This window comes from Rhinopithecus roxellana, chromosome 13 (genome assembly GCF_007565055.1).
Source record: "Rhinopithecus roxellana isolate Shanxi Qingling chromosome 13, ASM756505v1, whole genome shotgun sequence".
Lineage (NCBI taxonomy): Eukaryota > Metazoa > Chordata > Mammalia > Primates > Cercopithecidae > Rhinopithecus > Rhinopithecus roxellana.
In genome coordinates, this window is record NC_044561.1 from 107,385,911 (window position 1) to 107,407,483 (window position 21,573).

A 21,573-nucleotide genomic window follows, 5' to 3' on the forward strand; every position below is an offset into this window, starting at 1 on the left:
TCACCGTGTTAGCCAGGATGGTCTCGATCTCCTGACCTTGTGATCCGCCCGTCTCGGCCTCCCAAAGTGCTGGGATTACAGGCTTGAGCCACCGCGCCCGGCTCATATTTTTTTAAAAAGTCAATTTCCTAAAATGAGAACTCCCCGCAAATCATAAAGGAGTGGGAAGAAAACTGTACACAGACCAAGGAAGACCTTGTATCTAGGGACACAGGAGGAAAAGCAAATCTGAAGAGATAATAAACAAACTGTGGTCAGAGTCCGCAAACCTCTACCTTTACATATGACTACAACATGTAAAATTATATTCCCTAATAACCTACAAAGTATAGTTATGACCAGCTCGTATTCCTAACTAAAACTAGACAATAACAGAGTGAATGGCGGGCTCATATTCAGCCTCAGGAGAGGAGGCTGCTCTGAAGCACCTGACAACTCTGCAGTGCCAGCCTGGGGAATGCACACAACTGGACTTCAGAAACAAAGAACTGTTTTCAGAGCATGATTAGGGTTACCTCTGGATGGTTGTGGTTTTCTACTGCTGCTTTTTAATGATGCATTTGTATTATATTACCTTGTTTATTTGGTGTACCCTAAGGTACACCAAAGGCTTTTGTATGAACAATATTTCTAGCCTGTTAACACTGAAAAACTAGCTTTTAAGACACAAGTTTCAGTTCAAATATGAATTATCTACACTCTTATGGCCAAAACACACATATGCCAGTTTCTCCAAAATCTGTGCAGGCAACAACATTTTAGAAAGAATACAGTTCTTTTGCTACTGAACAGAAATAGGTGGGGTAGGTTGGTTAGAATAGTGTTTTGTTTTTAAAGTAATATATTCACATGGTTCTAAAATCAAACAATATATGAATGTATACAGTAAAGTCCCACTCCCACTGCTACTACCTTCCCTTACCAGCTACTTCCTGTTAATAACCACTTTAGGTTTCTTGTGTATCTTTTCAGTTTCTTTAGGCACACCATATGTGAGCAAACGTATGGTCTTATTCTCCCCCAACTTAATACAAAAACTATCATATCATACACACTGTTCTGTATTTTCCTCTTTATCATTAATATATCTTGGAGATTTTTCTATAGCAGTACATAGAGATCTTCATTTTTTCAAAGCTACACAATTTTCCATTATATAAATACTGAATACATTAAGCAGTCTAGCGTTAATGAACATCTGGGATGTTTTCAGTCTTTTGTTATTACAATGTTGCAATGAATAATAATTTTTTTTTTTTTTTTTTTTTTGAGACGGAGTCTAACTCTGTTGCCCAGGCTGAAGTGCAATGGTGGGATCTGGGCTCACAACAACCTCCGCCTCCTGGGTTCAAGCAATTATCCTGCCTCAGCCTTCCGAGTAGCTGGGACTACAGGCGTGCACTACTACACCCATGTTATTTTTATATTTCTAGTAGAGACGGGGTTTTGACATGTTGGCCAGGCTGGTCTCAAACTCTCAACCTCAAGTGATCCTCCTGCCTCGGCCTCCCAAAGTGCTGGGATTACAGGCGTGAGCCACCGTGCCCGGCCTTAATAAATAATCTTGTACAGTAGTCCTCCCTTATCCAAGACCCCCACAGTGGATACCTGAAATGGCAGATAGCACCAAACCCTATATATACTATGTTTTTTCTTATATACATACATAACTATGATAAAGCTTAATTTATAAATTAGGTACACTAAGAAATTAACAACAATAACTAATGATAAAACAGAACAATTATAACAAGATGCCCTAATAAGAGTTATATGAATGTGGTCTCTCTCTGAAATTTTCCAATTAATATTTCGGATTGCAGTTGAACAGGTAACTAAAACCACAAAGTGAAACTGCATACAAGAAGGGACTAGTGTCTACACATCATTATCTATACAGGTAACTAAAACCACAAAGTGAAACTGCATACAAGAAGGGACTAGTGTCTATACATCATTATCTATAAACTGAAGGCCCAGGAGAGACTTAGTAGATCAAAAAGTACATGCATTTGTAATTCTGATAAAAAGTAGTTCTTAACTTTTTTTGTGGTTCTGAACCCATTAACAAATCTGATGAAAGGTATGGAACTTGGTTCCCAAAATAATGAACAGATACACAAAATGTACATACTAGGAGCCTTCGCATGGATCCATCTCTAGACATATTAAAAAGGGGTGCCAGGTGTGGTGGCTCACACCTGTAATCCTAGCACTTTGGAAGGATGAGGTGGGTGGATGACTTGAGCCCAGGAGGTCAAGACCAGCCTGGGCAACATGGCAAAACCCCATCTCTACAAAAAATACAAAGATTAGTCCGGTGTGGTGGCACCTGCCTACAGTCCCAGCTACTCGGGTGGCTGAGGTGGGAGGATCACCTGAGCCCGGGGAGGTCAAGGCTGCAGTAAGCCATGATTGTGCCACTGCATTCCTGCCTGGGTGACACAGTGAGCTCCCATCTCAAAAAAGAAAAAGAAAAAAAGCTAGATGATTTAGGAAGGGCCTCAGAGCTATAATCTCAAAATTCTGAGAACTTGGAGACTTTACCTTGATTGATTTCAGCTGCAGAAGGCCCCAAACTCAAGCTCTTCTTCTGTTGAGCATTTTTGGCAAGAAGCGTGTGCTTGTCATCGTTCCCTGTATCCATCTCTGAAATGGTGACAGCCAGAATCCGGCAGAAATTAGCGAGCTGCTGCTGATCGAAATTGGATACTAAGGAACTCAGATTGGGGACTTCATCTAGTCGGATCATTTCCTACAGAAGACAAAAATGAAACAATCCCCATGCTCAATTCACTCAAGAGATTGGATATGCCTCTCTTTTGCATCCCCCTAAATATGGGGCTCAGTGGCTAGATCACTTAGGTTCCTATCCCAGCTCTGTAACTTGCAGCTCCGAAACCTTAGTTACGTTATAAAAACCTTTCGAGTCTTTGCTTGTTCATCTGTAAAACGAGACTAACCTACCTCATGGGATTAGTCTAAGAACTAAATTTACCTTTTGATCACCACTGTTTTCACTTGTTCTTGTGGTATATTTTGCCTATTTTTAAAAAAATGGAAATGCCTACCACTCAAGTTTTGCAAATCATAAATTACCATTCTTGCTAGATTTTCTTCTTAAAAAAATAAAACACTTCAAATACAGCTAAAGGCCTCTGTGTATTTCCCATCCAGTCGCATTTGCCTATCTCCTCGCAGAAGTAGCCATTATTTTGAACTTTGTGTTTATTATTCCCATGCATATTTTTACACTTACAAATATTTCCATTAAAATACATGGTACTGCTCTGCATGCAGTGTGAATGATACCACACTACACCTTACTTTTCATCCAACATTTTGAAGTTTATCTACACTGATACGAGGAGCTGATTCAATCACTTCCCACTGTTTTACCCCAGTTTAATCATTTCTCTTTTCTTTAATAGACAGGGTCTTACTCTGTTGCTCAAGCTGGAGTACAGTAGTGTCATCATAGCTTACTACAGACTCAAACTCCTAGGCCCAAGCAATCCTCCCACTTCAGCTTCCCAAGTAGCTAGGACTACAGGTGCGTGCCATTACACCTGGCTAATATTTTATTACTTTTTCTTTTTTTTTTGAGATGGCATCTCAATCTGTCGCCCAGGTTGGAGTGCAGTGGCGTGATCCTGGCTCACTGCAAACTCCACCTCCCGGGTTCAAGCAATTCTCCTGCCTCAGCCTCCCAAGTAGCAGGGATTACAGGTGCCCACCACCACGCCTGGCTAATTTTTGTATTTTTTAGTAGAGGTGGGATTTCACCATGCTGGCCAGGCTGGTCTTGAACTCCTGACCTCAGGTGATCCATCCACCTTGGCCTCCCAAAGTGCTGGGATCACAGGCGTGAGCCACCGCGCCCGGCCAGTACTTAATTTTTATAGAGAAAGTATCTCACTATTGTTGCCCAGGCTGGAACTCCCGGACTCAAGCAATCCTCCCACCTTGGCCTCCTAAAGTGCTGAGATTACAGGCGTGAGCCACTGTGCCTGACCCTTTCTTCTTGTAACACATATTTAGGTAAACTACAGTTTTTCACCATTAAACAATGTTGCAATGAACATTCCTATAGGTACTCTCTGTGTACACACATATGTGACCATTTATCCAGAGTAAGTGAGAGCAAGAATTGTCTTTTTCTTTTTTTTTTTTTTTTTTTTTTTTTTGAGACGGAGTCTCGCTCTGTCGCCCTGGCTGGAGTGCAGTGGCCGGATCTCAGCTCACTGCAAGCTCCGCCTCCCGGGTTACGCCATTCTCCTGCCTCAGCCTCCCAGGTAGCTGGGACTACAGGCGCCCGCCACCTCGCCCGGCTAGTTTTTTGTATTTTTTAGTAGAGACGGGGTTTCACCATGTTAGCCAGGATGGTCTCGATCTCCTGACCTCGTGATCCGCCCGTCTCGGCCTCCCAAAGTGCTGGGATTACAGGCTTGAGCCACCGCGCCCGGCCAAGAATTGTCTTTTTCTTGACTTTACTAGAAATATTTCCAAAACATTTAAATTAAGTTTAATATTTGCTGTAAATTTTTAATAAATACCCTATAGCTGTTATATTTTAATAAATACCCTATATATAGTTTCTAAGTTTTCCCTCCATTGCTAGCTTTTATTAGGAATAATTTTATGGAATTCCTTGTGTTATTTGGTTCTATTCTCATTTATTACTCCTTTAAATCTGTAAATGTCATGTACTACATGAGCTTTTCTCATTTTGAACCATACTTGTGCTACTTAGGTAACACCTGCTATCCTGTATCCCACTAATTTACTTCCACTGGATTGGGTGTTTCTCTCACTGCACAGATCACATGAACTTTTAACAATTTGTTCCTGCATCTATTTCCCAATCTGACCATACTTTGACGAAGGCATATATCCTACTCTTTCTCCTGAGACTCAACGTACAGGACCTGGTAGCAACGGTATCAGTGAATGTGCCCAAAACAAGTGCATGATTCCTAGAAGCTCTCATGAATCCCACATTCCCCTCTATTTCTAGTAATGGAGGAAGACAGGAATTTGCTGTGTAACAGGGGGCACTGGGGAATGGCTGCTTCCACCTTTCCTTTTCCCTAGTACAAAACAAATGTCAGCTACTGCTATTATTGGCAACTGTAACTTTCAGCTCACCAGTTTCTCTAGCCCTGTCTAACTCAGTATATGGGTCCCAAAACAGGTCCTATCACCCCCAGCCCACTTCTTATGGTTGTTTTAAATTTTAAGACTTTTTTTAAGGCAGTCTTGCTGTGATGCCCAGGCTGGAGTACAATGGCACAATCTCTGCTCACGGCAACCTCTGCCTCATGGGTTCAAGCAATTTTTCTGCCCAGCCTCCCAAGTAGCTGGGACTACAGGCAAGCACCACCATGCCTGGCTAATTTTTGTATATTTTTAGTAGAGACAGGATTTCACCATATTGGCCAGGCTGGTCTCCTGACCTCAAGTGATCTGCCCACCTCGGCCTCCCAAAGTGCTGGGATTACAGGCATGAGCCACCGTGGCCGGCCAAGAATTCTTATGTTTTAATTTTTGATACATACAATACATATTATGCAGCATAACAAAATGACTGTGTGTGCCTTTCCTATTGCATCTCTCTGCCTCTGGAAACCACTATCATTAATTATTATTGCCTTGCCATTTAAAAACTAGTTTTATCAATAAACAATTTGCTTTTTTGAGCTTTATGAAAATGATACGCTACCTACGGTGTTCTGCAACTGGCTTCTGCCACTCGATTATTTCAATTACTCAGCTATGTTGTTGCCTACGGCAACAGTTCATTCATTTCTACCATATAATATTCCACTGTGTGAAGTACATTCATCCCTTCTCCTGTTGATGGATCAGAGACTTGGTTTCAGTGTTTTGTTCTGAAACAACGAAGCTACAAATGTTCTTATGTGTTTCTTGATGCACAGGTGGATAAGTTTTGCTGGGGCAGTGGCTTCCAAACTTTTTAGCTATCACCAAGAATGACCACCAGTAAACATACACATGGGAATGTATATATAAATGTCAAACAAAAACTTATTCAAATAATACCCTTACACAATACAGTTTGCTCTTTTCTATCTGACTGACAGACCCGATGGATTGATTTCACAACCTTCTGGGTTTCAATCCTAAGAATCACTGTTCTAGGACTGAGCTTCCTCACAAGTGTGTCCAGGCACAGATTATAGGTGACCCATGGCAAAACATTGATGCCTCAGCCCTCAGGGCAAAGCTTCCCTAGGTGCTGGGGCACAAGGTATGTGGCTGTTCAACTACAAAACAAAAAAAGAGAATATTCTGCTGATAAACATTTATCAGTAGTATGCAAGTGTTTCCACTGATACACATACTCACCAACATTTGACCACTCTCCCCCTCACTATGGTATTGATGTGCATTTCCTTGATTGCCAGTGAAGTTAAGCATCTTCTCTTTTATATTTATGGACCATCTCTTTCTCATCTGTGAAATGCTTGTTCATAACATTGCCCATTTGTCTAATGGGCTATTTGTCTTTTTCATGCTGATTTGTAAGAATTCTTTTTTTTTTTTTTTTTTGGAGAGGGAGTCATATTCTGTTGCCCAGTCTGGAGTGCAGTGACACAATCTTGGCTCACTGCAACCTCTGCCTCCCAGGTTCAAGTAATTCTCGTGCCTTAGCCTCCCAAGTAGCTGGGATGACAGGTGTGTGCCACCACGCCTGGCTAATTTTTGTATTTTTTAGTAGACACTGAAACTGGGTTTCACCATGATGGCCAGGCTGGTCTTAAACTCCTGACCTCAAGTGATCTGCCTGCCTCAGCCTCCCAAAGTGTTGGAATTACAGGCATGAGCCACCGCACCCGGCCTGTAAGAATTCTTCATAAATTCTGAATACACATCCTTTGTTGGTTACCTGAATTGCAAATGTCTTTTCCCAGTTTACGGTGTTTCCACTTTCTTTATGGTGTCTATCCCCCTTTCAAACTGCACCAAGATACCCATAATGTTTGGTAGAACATGTCACCATTTTGGGGTACACAAAAAGGAATGAGAGGGAGTGAGAGGCAAGTGGGAAAAGTCATGAAGGAGCAATTCTAGACTCCTATGCTGAGACTGCTAAGGAGTCTGGAGTTTCTACTCCAGAGGCCCCCTTTCACACACTGGCTGGAACACACAATTACTGGAATAACAACAAAGCCTTTTATCAAAGGGCACAAAGGGTCTGTCTGGAGCCTGCACACATCTCCAATGTGTTCCTGCAGACAATAGGCCACTTGTGCTGGGCAATGACAAGCAAGGCCTGGGGAAAGCACAGCAAGAAGAAATGAAAGCTGGGGTCACCACAGTGCACGTGAACACCCACTTTCCTGCAACAGCAACCTCCATGAGGCTGCTCAACAGGAAGAGAAAGAAATCTGCCAACCAGCAACCAACATGGAGGCTCAGGACAGATGAGGACTGAGGAGGTGAGCTCCAGATCCTAACAAGCATTACACCAAAAAGGTAACACAGTGAGTCTCTAACAAAGGTCTATGAATGTATTTTTGGGTACCTGTGAATTCTTGAAATTTTTAATTTAGTTTTCATTTTGATCATAGTTTTTTGAAAAAAAGTTATGGGTCATCTGATTATCAACCTTATGACCAAGTGGCAGGATTTCAGAGCTCCCATTTGTCTCCTACTGTGCTGGTGCCAATTAACCAACTTTAACTGTTGAAGACTAATGAGAAACGATAGAGGCAGACTTCATAAGTGAAAGCCAAACATTACTACCAAGGGGAACATACCCCTCAGTAGTAATGAATGAAGGCTTCACAGCAGTTCAGATAGCGGTAGAGAAAAGTGGTAAGAGAAGGGAGTCACTGCACAGCATACAGTAGCACAGACATGCTACAAAGAACTTGCCCCATGGTAATGAGTGAGGGGCAATTTGATTTCAGCAAAGTAACATGCGGCATCACACTACATTCACAGAGTCAATCTGAAGTTCTGAGTTTTAGACTTAGTTTGATTTCAATGTATATGTTTGTTTAGGTTTTATAGTCATGTAAGAACCACTAGTATAAGGGGTAATCCAGGTTTACACTTGAATATATCTTAAGTAACACAAGACATAATTTAACACTTTCTTTTAAAAAAAGCTCTGTATATTATTCAGGTTTGAGAATCCAATGGTCTGAGACACCCTTCCCCATCTGGTCAGCTGGAGGACACAGCTCACCTTTTTAACACCCAAAATATCTTCAATTAGGGTTGCTGTTTGTAAGAATGTCTTCTTACTTGTCATCAGTGTAAACAGGAAGATCACAAAGTCATTCTTTTCTGCCAAACGCTTTGTAACTCCCTCCGTCTGTCACAAGAAGAAAAGGCAGAATAAGTTGTAAGTACAAAATAAATTATGAAGAGCAAGGCATCCTTTACCGACAGTGAAAAGCAATTTCACCTCTGAAAACTGGCATGAGTCAACAAAAGGGGAACAGCATGACTTAACTGTGGGAAACACTTGTTAACTCCCCAGCCATGGAAGAAAAAAGCCTCCTGACATTCAGGCTACACAAAGGGAGCCCACTTGTAAGAACATAACACAATGAGATGGTATTTCCTAAGATAACTTATCTCAGAGTTCTGAAGGCCATTCTTAAATCTGAAATCCAACAGTACCGAAGCATGGACTTAAGAGTCAGACCCATGTTCTAATTCCAGCCATGTGACCCTGAGCATGTCACTTCTCACCTTTGGAACTCCATTTTTTCATCAGTAAAATGATCATCTTAAAAGTCTTTGAGGCCAGGCACGGTGGCTCACACCTGTAATCCCAGCACTTTGAGGCGCCAAGGTGGGCAGATCACTTGAGGCCAGGAGTTCGAGACCAGCCTGGCCAACGTGGCAAAATCCTGTCTCTAATAAAAATACAAATATTAGCTGGGTGTGGTAATGCACGCTTGTAGTCCCAGCTACTTGGGAGGCTAAGGTAAAAGGATCACTTGAGCCCAGGAGGTGGAGGTTGCAGTGAGCCGAGACTAGGCAAATGCACTTTAGCCTGGGCAACAGAGGGAAACCCTGACTCAAAACAAACAAAAAACCCAACAACAACAACAACAACAACAACAACAACAAAACCCCCAAGGAGTATGAAGGAAGTAAGGAAACTAGCTGGTTAAAGACCTTAAAACTTATGTTCAAGAGTTTGGATTGAAAACTGCAGTACTGTCAAGTGCAGTGGCTCACACCTGTAATCCCAGCTACCCAGGAGGCTGAGGTGAGAGGACAGCTTGAGGCCAGGAGTGTGAGGCCGCAGTGAGCTGCAATCTCACCCCTGCATTCCAGCATGGGGACAGAGTGAAACGTTCTCTCTAAAAATAAAGAAACTGCAATACTGCTAGCTTACATACACACACCTCCCACCCTACTGCCTTAAGGCAACTAGAGCTTAGTGGCTTTAATATTTCTTTCTTTTTTTTTTTCAGCCTCTAAACTGAAAAAATTCCAAGGCTTACTGCAATAAACTTGACCTCTCCTTAAAAAGTATAATCAAGTGTACAGACACACACAGTTTGGTAAATGGGAACCCCAAGTTAGGAAGCATTTCAGAATCAGTGAAATGAGATATGTCACAGCAAATTTAATTTTCTTTCAATTTTAGAGACAGGGTCTCACTCTGTTGCCCAGGCTGAGGCCATGACTATTCACAAGTACGAATATAGCTCACTGCAGCCTCAATCACCTGGGCTCAAGCGAGCCCTCCACCTCAGCCTCCTGGATTGCCAGATCCCCCCACCTCAGCCTCCTGAATCACTGGGACTAGAGGCGTGCACCACCACAACTGGCCAATTTAATTTTCAAAGTGAAGGCATCAATAAAGATGTGCCAAGTATATAAATCTTCAACGATCCCATTAAATAGAACACTAAAGAAAGCAATCTCAGTCTGTATTGATACATCTCTGTTCTTCCGTTGTAGCACTGACATATTAAAAAAAAAAAAAAGAGAGAGAGAGAAAAAAAAAGGTTGTATTCCCAAACTACATACAGTACCTACACCAGCTACGAGATGTGAAACAGGACTGACTCTAGTTTTACTCAGACAAGCAAAAGTTCTGGAAGATCCAAAGAAACAGAAAAAGAAATAAATTTATCACTTTCTCTCTATCTCCAGGCTGTCAAATACACAATCCTGCTGCTCTAACTAGCTACCCTTCACTACCCACCTTTCTCCTCTCTTCAATTTATCAAAGTGCTACTCCTTTTACAGACTGGCTAAAATGACTCCTCTTGGAAAGCCTTCCTAGGTCAAGACTGGCCACCCAAAATGCCATCACAATCCTTCCTTTCCTCTACATCACAAGTTCTTAACTGAGGCCAAAAAGCACTAAAACGATATATAAAATGTTGTATGCAACTACCGGGGAGAGTTTTTTCCATATAATATTCATCATAGGTTTTGTTTTGTTTTTTTTTTAAAGACAGAGTCTCACTCTATAGCCCAGGCTGAGTGAGTGCACGGGCACAATCATGGCTCACTGCAGCCCTGACCTCTCAGGCTCATGCAATCCTTCCACCTTAGCCTCCTGAGGAGCTGGGACTATAGGTATACAACACCACGTCCCACCAGTTTTTCATTTTTTTGTAGAGACAGGTTCTCACTTTGTTGCCCACGCTGGTCTTGAACTCCTGGACACACATGATCCTCCTGCCTCGGGCTATCAAAGTGTTGAGATTATAGGTGTGAGCCACTGTGCGCAGCCTAATCATAAGCTCTTGACCTAGTATCTGTCAAGTATCTAAACAAGGGGCTACAAACTAGCATCCGGTATGCCAGGCTTTTTCTGACGAGCAGTACTGTTTTTTTTTATATTTTATTTTTTAAGAGAGTCTCACTTTGTCACCCAGGCTGGACTGGAGTGGTACGATCTCAGCTCACTGCAACCTCCGTCTCCTGGGTTCAAGTGATTCTCCTGCCTCAGCCTCCCGAGTAGCTGGGACTATAGGCATGCACCACCACGCCCAGCTAATTTTTGTTTTTAGTACAGACGGGGTTTCACCATGTTGGCCAGGGTGGTCTGGAACTCCTGACCTCAGGTGATCCACCCACCTCAGCCTCCCAAATTGCTGGGATTACAAGTGAGAGCCACCATGCCCAGTCAACAGCACTTTTTTTTTTTTTTTTTTTTTGAGACAGAGTCTCGCTCTGTCGCCTAGGCTGGAGTGCAGTGGCCGGATCTCAGCTCCCTGCAAGCTCCACCTCCCGGGTTCACGCCATTCTCCTGCCTCAGCCTCCCGAGTAGCTGGGACTATAGGCATGCGCCACCTCGCCCGGCTAGTTTTTTGTATTTTAGTAGAGATGGGGTTTCACCGTGTTAGCCAGGATGGTCTCGATCTCCTGACCTCGTGATCCGCCCATCTCGGCCTCCCAAAGTGCTGGGATTACAGGCTTGAGCCACCGCGCCCGGCAACAGTACTTTCTAAACTTCTGAATTCAAACATCTTTAGACAGGACACACTTGCTCCACTTGAGTCACAGTTTATACAAGTCCCCTCTCCAACACCAGCAATTCCAAACATTTCCTGTTTTCTGCCTGATCCCTGGAGGCATTGGTGTTTGAAATCCTAAGAGCCCCAATTTCTCTACGTAATGTGGAATTCAGCCAGATAGCACATAATTGGACCACATCATCCCATGTTGCTTAAAATTTTTTTTAAATTTTATTTAAAAATACTTTTAGTTGATATATAATAAAGGTACATAATTTCAGGAAGCATATAATTTAATACATTCATATAATTTATAAAGATCAAATCAATGTACTTGGGATAGCCATCAGCTTAAATACTTATCTTTTATGTTAAGAACCATTCAAATTCTCTTCTAGCTATTTTGAAACGTAAAACAGATTATTATAAACTAAGTCACCCTTACTGATTTATCCTAACACTAGGTCTTATTTATCAACCCATATACTTGTACCCATTAATCAACTTCTCTTCATACATTTTTTTAACTTAACTGTTTTATTGGAATGTCACTGATTAACAATAGGCATCATGATTTTAAAACAGCCTCATAAAACTAGTGACTATATGGAAGTTGCCAATGATACAGTCATTATTTTATACACTGTCTTCTTCTATAAGGACAATTTCTTTTTGGCCTTAGTTGCAAGAATTGTGCAATTCCTGAACAATTTGCTTTTTATCTTATAGATCTCCCTGTGCCTATCTCTGTCATTAGCTATACATGGTTACTGAGCACTTGAAAGGTGGCCAGGCCAAACTGAGATGTGCCCTGGTGTTCAAATGAGAAGGGGAAAAAAAAAAAAAACAAAAACATTGGATTTTGAGAGCTTAATACCAAAAAAAGTAAATATCTCATTAATAATTATACTTATTACATGTTAGAATGACAATATTCTTGATACACTGTGTTAAATAGAATTTATCATTAAAATTAACTTCACTATTTCTTCCTACTTTTTTCTTTAAAAAAATGTGGCTACAAGGAAATTTAAAATAACCCAAGTGGCTTGCATTATATTTCAATTTTACAGCACTACTATACATGCTGAATTATATAAGTGTTCAAACATATTCCTCTATTTGTGTTGGCTGCTAAGAAGCTTGAAGCCAAATTTGTGCCCATCCATAATACAGATGATTTTATGGTCTTCATTTTTATATCAGCCCAATTCCTGGCTATATGTTATGTCCCCACCCTTGTTTTATTTATCTTCTTCTTTCTTACCTACTTCTAAGTTTGTGATCTTGGTAGATTTTGCATACACCCACAAGATGCCAGAAATCTCATTTTGAATGAGGCAAGAAATGAAATGCAGCTCAATGTTTCTATTTCCACAGCATACAGGGTTCACATCTGTAACACTCGTCTCATTCTGCCATGTATTATGATTCACGGTTTACATAGTTTATCATAAGTTTCTAAAAGGTACTGTGTCTTATAAAAACTAACATTTATATATTGTTTTACAAAGTGTTTTCACATCTGCTATCTCAGTTCTCACAATAAACCTATGATGTTAATATGACTGCTAACTGCACTCTATTGGTAAGAAACTACGGCTTGGGAGGTGTACTAAGCCAAGGGCCAGAACACAAAATCAGGTCCTAACACTAACTGCCATCTTCTTTTGTTTCTACCAAATTGCTTCCTTTATTCACCATTCTTCCTGGCTCAATGGTCAACCTAGTAGAGAGTCCTGCTCAATATATGGGGGTGGGGGGAGCTTCTGGTTCTCATTTTGTTTTCTAACAAGGAAAATGAAGAAATAGGCATAATGGAGTTAAAATGAGTCTTAAAGGTCACAGTCTGCCAAAGCTTGTCATCTTTTGACAAGGGTTCAGTTTCTACTCGGACAGCTCCAAGCTCCAAGGCCAAAGGAGTTTACTACCTACTGCGGCAGTTCTGGCTCTTAACAACTGCTACAAAATTCTGCCTCCCTATAATTTCTACCAGTTAGTCTTGATTTTCAGGCACACATAAAATAAGCCCGATTCCCCCACTGTCTGAAGACAGCGCTCACATCTGCCAGCCCACCCGAATATTCCCATCTTAACCCTGCAGATCTGGTAGGGAGATACGCGGAGCCCTAATGGCAGGGGTACTTACACAGACACAGGTATTATACAGGATACTCAAGCAGTCCTTGGACATTTCATCACTTACTGAAAGTTAAAGGGTAATGACTGGTTATTTTTCTCATTGAAAAGATAGTACAATGGTTACATTTTTTTTCAGCATAAGAACTGTTATAACCCCCTCCAAGATGATGATTTTTCTTTTAATATACTCCTTCCAGTCCCTGTCTACCAAAGATTTTCAGTGTCCATCAGAATCTATAAGCCCATTTGCATATTGCTTTTGGTTTGATACAGCAGCTGTTTTCTTATTATGCCCCAAAGTCTTCATAATTTCAACCTGTTGTTGTGCCATCATTTAATAAAGCCATTTTCCCTTAATGTCTTGCTTAGGATACATCTAGGATTTGGGTTTTTTTTTTTTGGCTATTTAAATAGACCACAAATAAGCAACTTAATATATATGTGTATCCTTTTAATGCTTGTATTAAACTGGTTCCTCAAGATATATTTTCAAAAGCAGAACTACTAGAATCTAAAGTATAAGCATTTTTTTCTGTTCATTTGTTTTGGTTTTTTAAAGATGAGGTCTTACTCTGTCACTCAGGGGCATGATCACAGCTCACTGTAGTCTCGAACTCCTAGGCTCAAGCAATTCTCCCTCCTTGCCCTCCCGAGTGGCTAGGACTGCATGCGCGTGCATCACGCCTGGCTAAAAGTTAAAAGTATAAGCATCTCAATTGCTCTTGTTATAAATTTCCATTGAAAGTTCTACTAGCAGCAAACAAATATACCATTTTTATCAGACTCACTAACCGAGCATTTAGTTTTTTTATTGCTGTTATCTGTATTGGGAAAATGGCTTTTAATGTCTGATCTATTACTAATTCTAATAAAGAACCTACTACTTCCCTGTGAGCAGGAACAGGAAAGCAGCATAAAAAGGAAACTTAATTTTCATGAGCCCAAAACCAAGAGATGATGAAACTGAGTATGAACCATGGACAAAGTGTTTTATTTGGTACTGCTTCTATTTTTAAAAACTGTTTCCATTTGCTCCTAAGCTGCCAGGAATGTTAAAATGCTTGGTCTCCTCAGATCCCAATGGGCAGCCCCACTAAGCTAGCCTGACTAGACGGGTTGCCTCACATAATCCTGAGACAGTGCAGATGCTCTGCATCCCTTAACACCACCTTTCAACCTACTGGGGCTCTGTGATTGATTTATTTAACGACATCAGAGCAGGGTAAAACACTGCTCTGTATGTCTCACTATGTATCTATTTCTAGATCCTCCATTTTTAAAAGGAATTAGGATTCACTCATTCATCAAGTATTATTCAGCATCAACTCTAGAGCAGATACAGTGGTGAGGGAAAAAAAAGTCTCAGCCTTCATGGAACCTATACATCTAGTGGGAGGAAGAGAGACTAAACAAGTGCACCAACAAATAATTACAATATGCTACTTGCTGTAAGAGTAGACAGAGAACATGAAAGATCAAGTTAGACAGAATACACAGCTGAGACATTAAAAATGAATATAAATCCCCTTAACCACTACTGCATGCACAAATGAGGCCTTATATAGTATACAGGACCCCTAATAGGTTAGGGGTAAAAAAAAAAAAATTTTTTTTTAAATTAAAAAAATGCAAAGCTGGTAGGAGGGCATTCACCAAACATTAACTGAAGTCATCTCTGGCTTTTAACGCCAGAGTAAAGTGCATTCGCTTTTTTATTTTAAATTAAATACTGAAGCTGGGTATGGTGGCTCATGCCTGTAATCCCAGCACTTGGGAGGCTGAGGTGGGCAGATCACTTAAGGTCAGGAGTTCGAGACCAGCCTGGCCAACATGGTGAATCCCCATCTCTACTAAAAAAAAAAAATACAAAAATTAGTCGGGTATGGTGGCGGACGCCTGTAATCCCAGCTACTTGAGAGGCTGAGGCAGGAAAATCACTCGAGCTCAGAAGGTGGAGGTTGCAGTGAGCCAAGATCATGCCACTGCACTCCAGCCTGGGCAACAGAGCCAGATTCTGTCTCAAAAAAAAAAAAAAATGTATACCTGAAAAGAATATTTGTAACATGTGTAAGTCATAAAAAATAGTAATAGAATATTACCCATATATCTACCACTCAGCTTAAGAAATAGTGCATGCCAAAACACTCTTGACTTCTTACCATTTACACTCTAGTAATGACTGAACTTTTTACAAAGAGCATATATCACCTTTCTAACAAAAAATAGGTTTTTAAAAAATAAAACAGAGTGATCTTACCAGGTTATTGCTTACTCTCTCAGCTAGTTATATATGAGAAATAAGAATTTCCCAAGGAAACATAGAAGCTGGATCACAGGACTATCAAAAGTACAAAGATGTATTCTTTTAACCCAGAACTGAATTTCTATGCAGTACAGAATGAATAAAGATAGTTGCTTAGCTGGCGGAGGAGACAGCAATCTGTAGCTGAAGGTAAGACATGTCCTCAGTATTAAGAGTCAGGAAGGGAAGGAAGAAGGCAGCTGCTGGGAACTGCCACCATATCGGCAGGTTGGAAAACAAGGACCAGCAGCTAACAGGTATACTTACTTTTCAGTTTCTGTCCCCGGATAGAGATCGTAGGCCTCATAAGAATTTCTACAAGAAGCTATAAAAAAAATTAGATAAAATCTTCAAAATTAATTCAAAGCATAACTTATAAAATGATTTTGCCATAACCATTCATTGCCCATATATCTGTCACAGTATTACAAGACCCTTTTGTTCCAGGAGGCAGTAAGGTTCAGTAAAAGGAACACTGCAGCAAGTCAGGAGACCCAGGTTCTAGTCCCAGCTTGGCCACCTACTTGCCCTTCTCTGGGCCTCAGTTTTCTCAGTTTTGAAAAGAAGGATTTTAGAGTAGATAATCTCTGTGATCTAATGTGGCTTTAATTTCTGAAAAGCTGCAGAACATTATTACTATGATTCTTCTGTTTAAAACACATTTGTAAGTATAAGTTTATTTAAAAAGGTCTCAGAAGATACACCATAAATTGTTAACACTGATTTCTACAGGGTTGGGTATGCATGTATTTTTTATTTTACATACTTTTAATACAATTTAGCACAAACTGTTTAAAATAAGCATGAATTTAAAAATTCATTCTACGGAGAGAAAGGATAGTTGATAAAAGGGTCAATCCATTAGAAAGATAACAACTACAAACATATATGTACCTAACAACAGAGCCCAAAAATACATGAACCAAAAGCTGGTAGAAATGAAGCAAAGAGATAATTCAAAAATAAAAGCTGGACACTTTAATAACTCTGCTTTCAGTAATAGACAATTAGGCAGATTAGCAAAGAACTAGAAGACTTGAACACAATGAACACATACATTGTAACAGACATCTACAGAACACTCCATGCAGCTGGAACAGAATATACATTCTACTCAAGTGCATATGAAACATTCTCCAGGACAGATCATATTTCAGGCCACTAAACAAGCCTCAATAAATTTAAAAGCACTGAAATCATATACAGTATGTGGTCTGGCCACAATGGAATGAAATCAAAAAGAAATTTGGGAAATTCATGAATTATGTGGATAATTTTAAAAACCCATCCTAAATAATAATGGGCCAAAGAAGAAATCATAAGGGGAAGTATAAAGTATCCAAGATGGATGAAGACACCAAAATTTACAATGTAGCTAATGGAGTGCTCAGAGGAAAATTTATAGCTGTAAATGCCTACATTAAACGAAAATTCTTTTTTTTTTTTTTTTTTTTTTTTGAGACAGTCTTTCTCTGTCTCCCAGGCTGGAGTGCAATAGCCCGATCTTGGCTCACTGCAACCTCCTCCTCCTGGGTTCAAGCGATTACCCTGCCTCAGCCTCCAGAGCAAAAGGAATTACAGGTGCCCACCACCAATCCTGGCTACGTTGTGTATTTTTAGTAGAGACGAGGTTTTGCCATATTGGCCAGGCTGGTCTCGAACTCTTGACCTCAGGTGATCCGCCCACCTTGGCCTCCCAAAGTGCTGGGATTACAGGCGTGAGCCACTGCACCCGGCCAAATAAAATTGTTTCTAATCAATAACCTAATCTGCCTTAAGACACTGGAAAAAGAGCAGACTAAATCCAAAGCAAGCAAAAGGGAGAATAAGAGTTGAAACAAATGAAACACAGAACAGAAAATAACAGAAAATGAACAAAACCAAAAGCTGGCTCTTTGAAAAGACTGGCAAATTCTTAGCTAGACCGACCAAGAAAAAAGGAGAGAGAATACAGATTACTATACTCAGAAATAAAGGAGAGGGCATTACCCCCAACCTTACGGCAACAAAAGTCATTATAAGGAACTATTATGAACAACCGTATGCCAACAAATTAGATAACCTAAACGAAATGGACACATTCCTAGAAAGACATAAAACTATAAAAACTGACTTAAGAAGAAACAGAGGCTGAGCATGGTTGTTCCTGCCTGTAATCCCAACACTTTGGGTGGCTGAGGTGGAAGGACTGATTGAAGCCAGAAGATTGAGATCACCCTGGCCAACATAGCAAGACCCCATGTCTCTACAAATAAAATAAATTAGCTGGGTGTGGTGGTATGCCTATAGTTCCAGCTACTCGGGAGACTGAGGCAGGAGGATTAATTGACCCCAGAAGATTGAGGCTGCAGTGAGCTATGATCATGCCAATGTACTCCAGCCTGGATGGAAGGGCGAGACTCCATCTGTTTAAAAAAAATAAAGAAGAAGAAGAAACAGAATATCTGAATAGCCCTAGAGCAAGTAAAGAGACTGACCTAGTGATTAAAAAAAACAAAACAACAACAACAACAACAAAAAACTACCCATAAAGAAAAACCCTGGACATGACGCCTCCACTGGTGGACAATACAAGACATTTAAAGAATCACCAATTCTTCCCAAACTCTTCCAAAAAACAGAAAAGGAGGAAACATTTCCCAACTCACTCTTTGAGGCCAGTATTACCCTGATACCAAAACCAAAGACATCACAAGAAAACTACAGATGAGTATCTCTTATGCATATATACACAAAAATTCTGAAAACCCTAGCAAACAAAATCCAGACACATATAAAAAGGATTATAGTCCACGCATGGTGGCTTACACCTGTAATCCCAGCACTCTGAGAGGTCAAGGCAGGAGGATTACTTAAGCCCAAGAGTATGAGACCAGCCTGGGCAACATAGTGAGACCTTGTCTCTACAAAAATTAAAACAAAAAATTAACCAAGCATGGTAGCATGCACCTGTAGTCCCAGCTACTCAGGAGGCTGAGATGGGGGGATTGCTTGAGCCCAGGAGAAGCTGCAGTGAGCTGTGATCATTACCACTGCATTCCAGCCTGGGTGACAGAGAGACCCTGTCTCAAAAAAAAAAAAGGATTATACACCATGACGAAGTGGAATTTATCCCAGGAATGTAAGGTTGGTTCAACATATGAAAATCAATATAATAAACCATATCAATAGAATAAAGGACAAAAGCCAAAAGCCACACAGTCATCAACAGATGCAGAAAAAGCATCTGAAAAAAAACCAACACACTTTCATGATAAAAACAATCAACAAGGAATAGAAGATAACTTATTCAGCCTGATAAAGGGCTTTTATTAAAATACCCACAGCTAGCATCATGCTTAACAGTGAAGACTAAATGTTTTCCCATTAAGATGAGGAAAAAGACAAAGATGTCCACTCTCGCTACTTCAGTTTAACATTGTACTGAGTGTTCTAAGGCAATTAGGGAAAAATAAAAAAAGAAATTAATGGCCCCCAAATTAGAAAGGAATAAGTAAAACTAATTATTTACAGATGTCATAATCTAGAATATAGACAATTCCTAAGGAATCCACTAAAAAAACTATTAGAGCCAATAAGAAAGAGTTCAGCAAGATTTCACAATATGTGATCAATATACATAAATCAACTGTATTTCTACAATTGTAGCAAGAAGCAAATCAAAACTGAAATTATGAAAGCAATTCCATTTAAAAGAGCATCAAAAACAGTAAAGACACTTAGAAATAAGTTTAACAAGTGCAAGACTTGTACAACAAAACTTTTTTTTTTTTTTTTTTTTGAGGCGGAGTCTTGCTCTGTCGCCCAGGCTGGAGTGCAGTGGCCGGATCTCAGCTCACCGCAAGCTCCGCCTCCTGGGTTCCCACCATTCTCCTGCCTCAGCCTCCCAAGTAGCTGGGACTACAGGCGCCCGCCACCTCGCCCAGCTAGTTTTTTTTTGTATTTTTAGTAGAGACGGGGTTTCACTGTGTTCGCCAGGATGGTCTCGATCTCCTGACCTTGTGATCCGCCCGTCTCGGCCTCCCAAAGTGCTGGGATTACAGGCTTGAGCCACCACGCCTGGCCCACAACAAAACATTTTTGAAAGAAATTAAAGACAATAAAAAAAATGGAAAGCTATCTTGTGGTTCATGGATCAGAATATTTAATATTAAGATGATAATACTCCCTAAATTGACCTACAAATTCAATACAATCACTATCAAAATCTCAGCTGGCTTCTTTGCAGAAATTGGCAAGCTGATCCTGAAATTCACATGCAAATACAAGAGATGCGTAACAGCCAAAACAATCTTGATCTGTAAATATAAAAATAAACCCGTGTCTACACGATCAGTTGATTTTTGACAAGGTTGCCAAGACAATTCAATAATGAAAGCAGTTTTTTCAGTAAGTGGTGCTGTGACAACTGGATAGTCACATGCAAAATAATGAAACTGGACCCCTGCCTCACATGATAAACAAAAATCAATGCAAATGGATCAAAGATCTAAATGTAAGATAAAAAATATAAAATTCTCAGAAGAATACACAGGTAAATCTTTGTGACCTTGGATTAGGAAATGGTTTCTTAGATGCACACCAATACCCAAGCAACAAAAGATAAAATGAACTTCATCAAAAGTAAAGACTTTGTGTTTCGGCCGGGCGCGGTGGCTCAAGCCTGTAATCCCAGCACTTTGGGAGGCCGAGACGGGCGGATCACAAGGTCAGGAGATCGAGATCATCCTGGCTAACACCGTGAAACCCCGTCTCTACTAAAAAAAAAAAATACAAAAAACTAGCCGGGCGAGGTGGCGGGCGCCTGCAGTCCCAGCTACTCGGGAGGCTGAGGCAGGAGAATGGCGTAAACCCAGGAGGCGGAGCTTGCAGTGAGCTGAGATCCGGTCACTGCACTCCAGCCTGGGCAGCAGAGCGAGACTCCGTCTCAAAAAAAAAAAAAAAAAAAGACTTTGTGTTTCAAAGGACACCATCAAGAGAGTGAAAAGACAGCTACTTAATGGGGGAAAATATTTGCAAATTACAAGAAATTAGTATCCAGAAACTAATACAACTCAATAATAAAAAGACAACTCAATCAAGAAATGGAGAAAGCAGATGAACGCACATTTCTCCGAAAGTCCAATAAATAAACAGATGATCAACATTAGTCAGGGAAAAACAAAACAAAATGAGATACCTCTCATTTGAGAGATAACCCTATACCTACTAGGATGGCTATAATGAAAAAGACAAATAATAACTATTAGCAAAGATGTAGAGAAATTAGAACTTTCATACATTGCTGGTAGACATGTAAAATGGTGCAAATACTTCAGAAAGCAGTCTGGCAGATCCTTAAAAATTAAACAGAGTTACCAGCAACTCCACTACTAGGTATATATCAAGGGAAATTTTTAAATAAGACAATCTAATAGAAAATGAAAACACGTCCATATAAAAATTTATATGCCAATGTTCATGGCAGCATTATTAATCATAGCAGATTATTAATAACAGTCAAAAGTGGGAACAACCCAAATGTCCATCAATTGATGAATGGATAAATAAGATGTGGTCTATCCATACAATGGAATATTTCTTGACAATAAAAAAGAATGGAGTATTGATACATATTATGACATGGATTAACCTTGAGAACATTATGTTAAGCAAAAGAAG

At 40.3% G+C, this 21,573-nt stretch overlaps 1 protein-coding gene across 3 annotated transcripts in view; it reads right to left on the reverse strand.

The window, feature by feature from the left end:
- The window catches only part of TRPC4AP (transient receptor potential cation channel subfamily C member 4 associated protein), a 90,424-nt gene that overhangs the window by 36,929 nt on the left and 31,922 nt on the right, over nt 1-21,573 (reverse strand). For all 3 annotated transcript variants that reach the window (XM_030915201.1, XM_030915200.1, XM_030915202.1), the window contains 4 exons: nt 16,180-16,237; nt 13,618-13,673; nt 8,219-8,347; nt 2,548-2,755 (listed from right to left, as the gene is read on the reverse strand). In XM_030915201.1, coding sequence (XP_030771061.1) covers nt 2,548-2,755; nt 8,219-8,347; nt 13,618-13,673; nt 16,180-16,237 — 451 coding nt within the window. The remainder of the gene's footprint in view (nt 1-2,547; nt 2,756-8,218; nt 8,348-13,617; nt 13,674-16,179; nt 16,238-21,573) is intronic.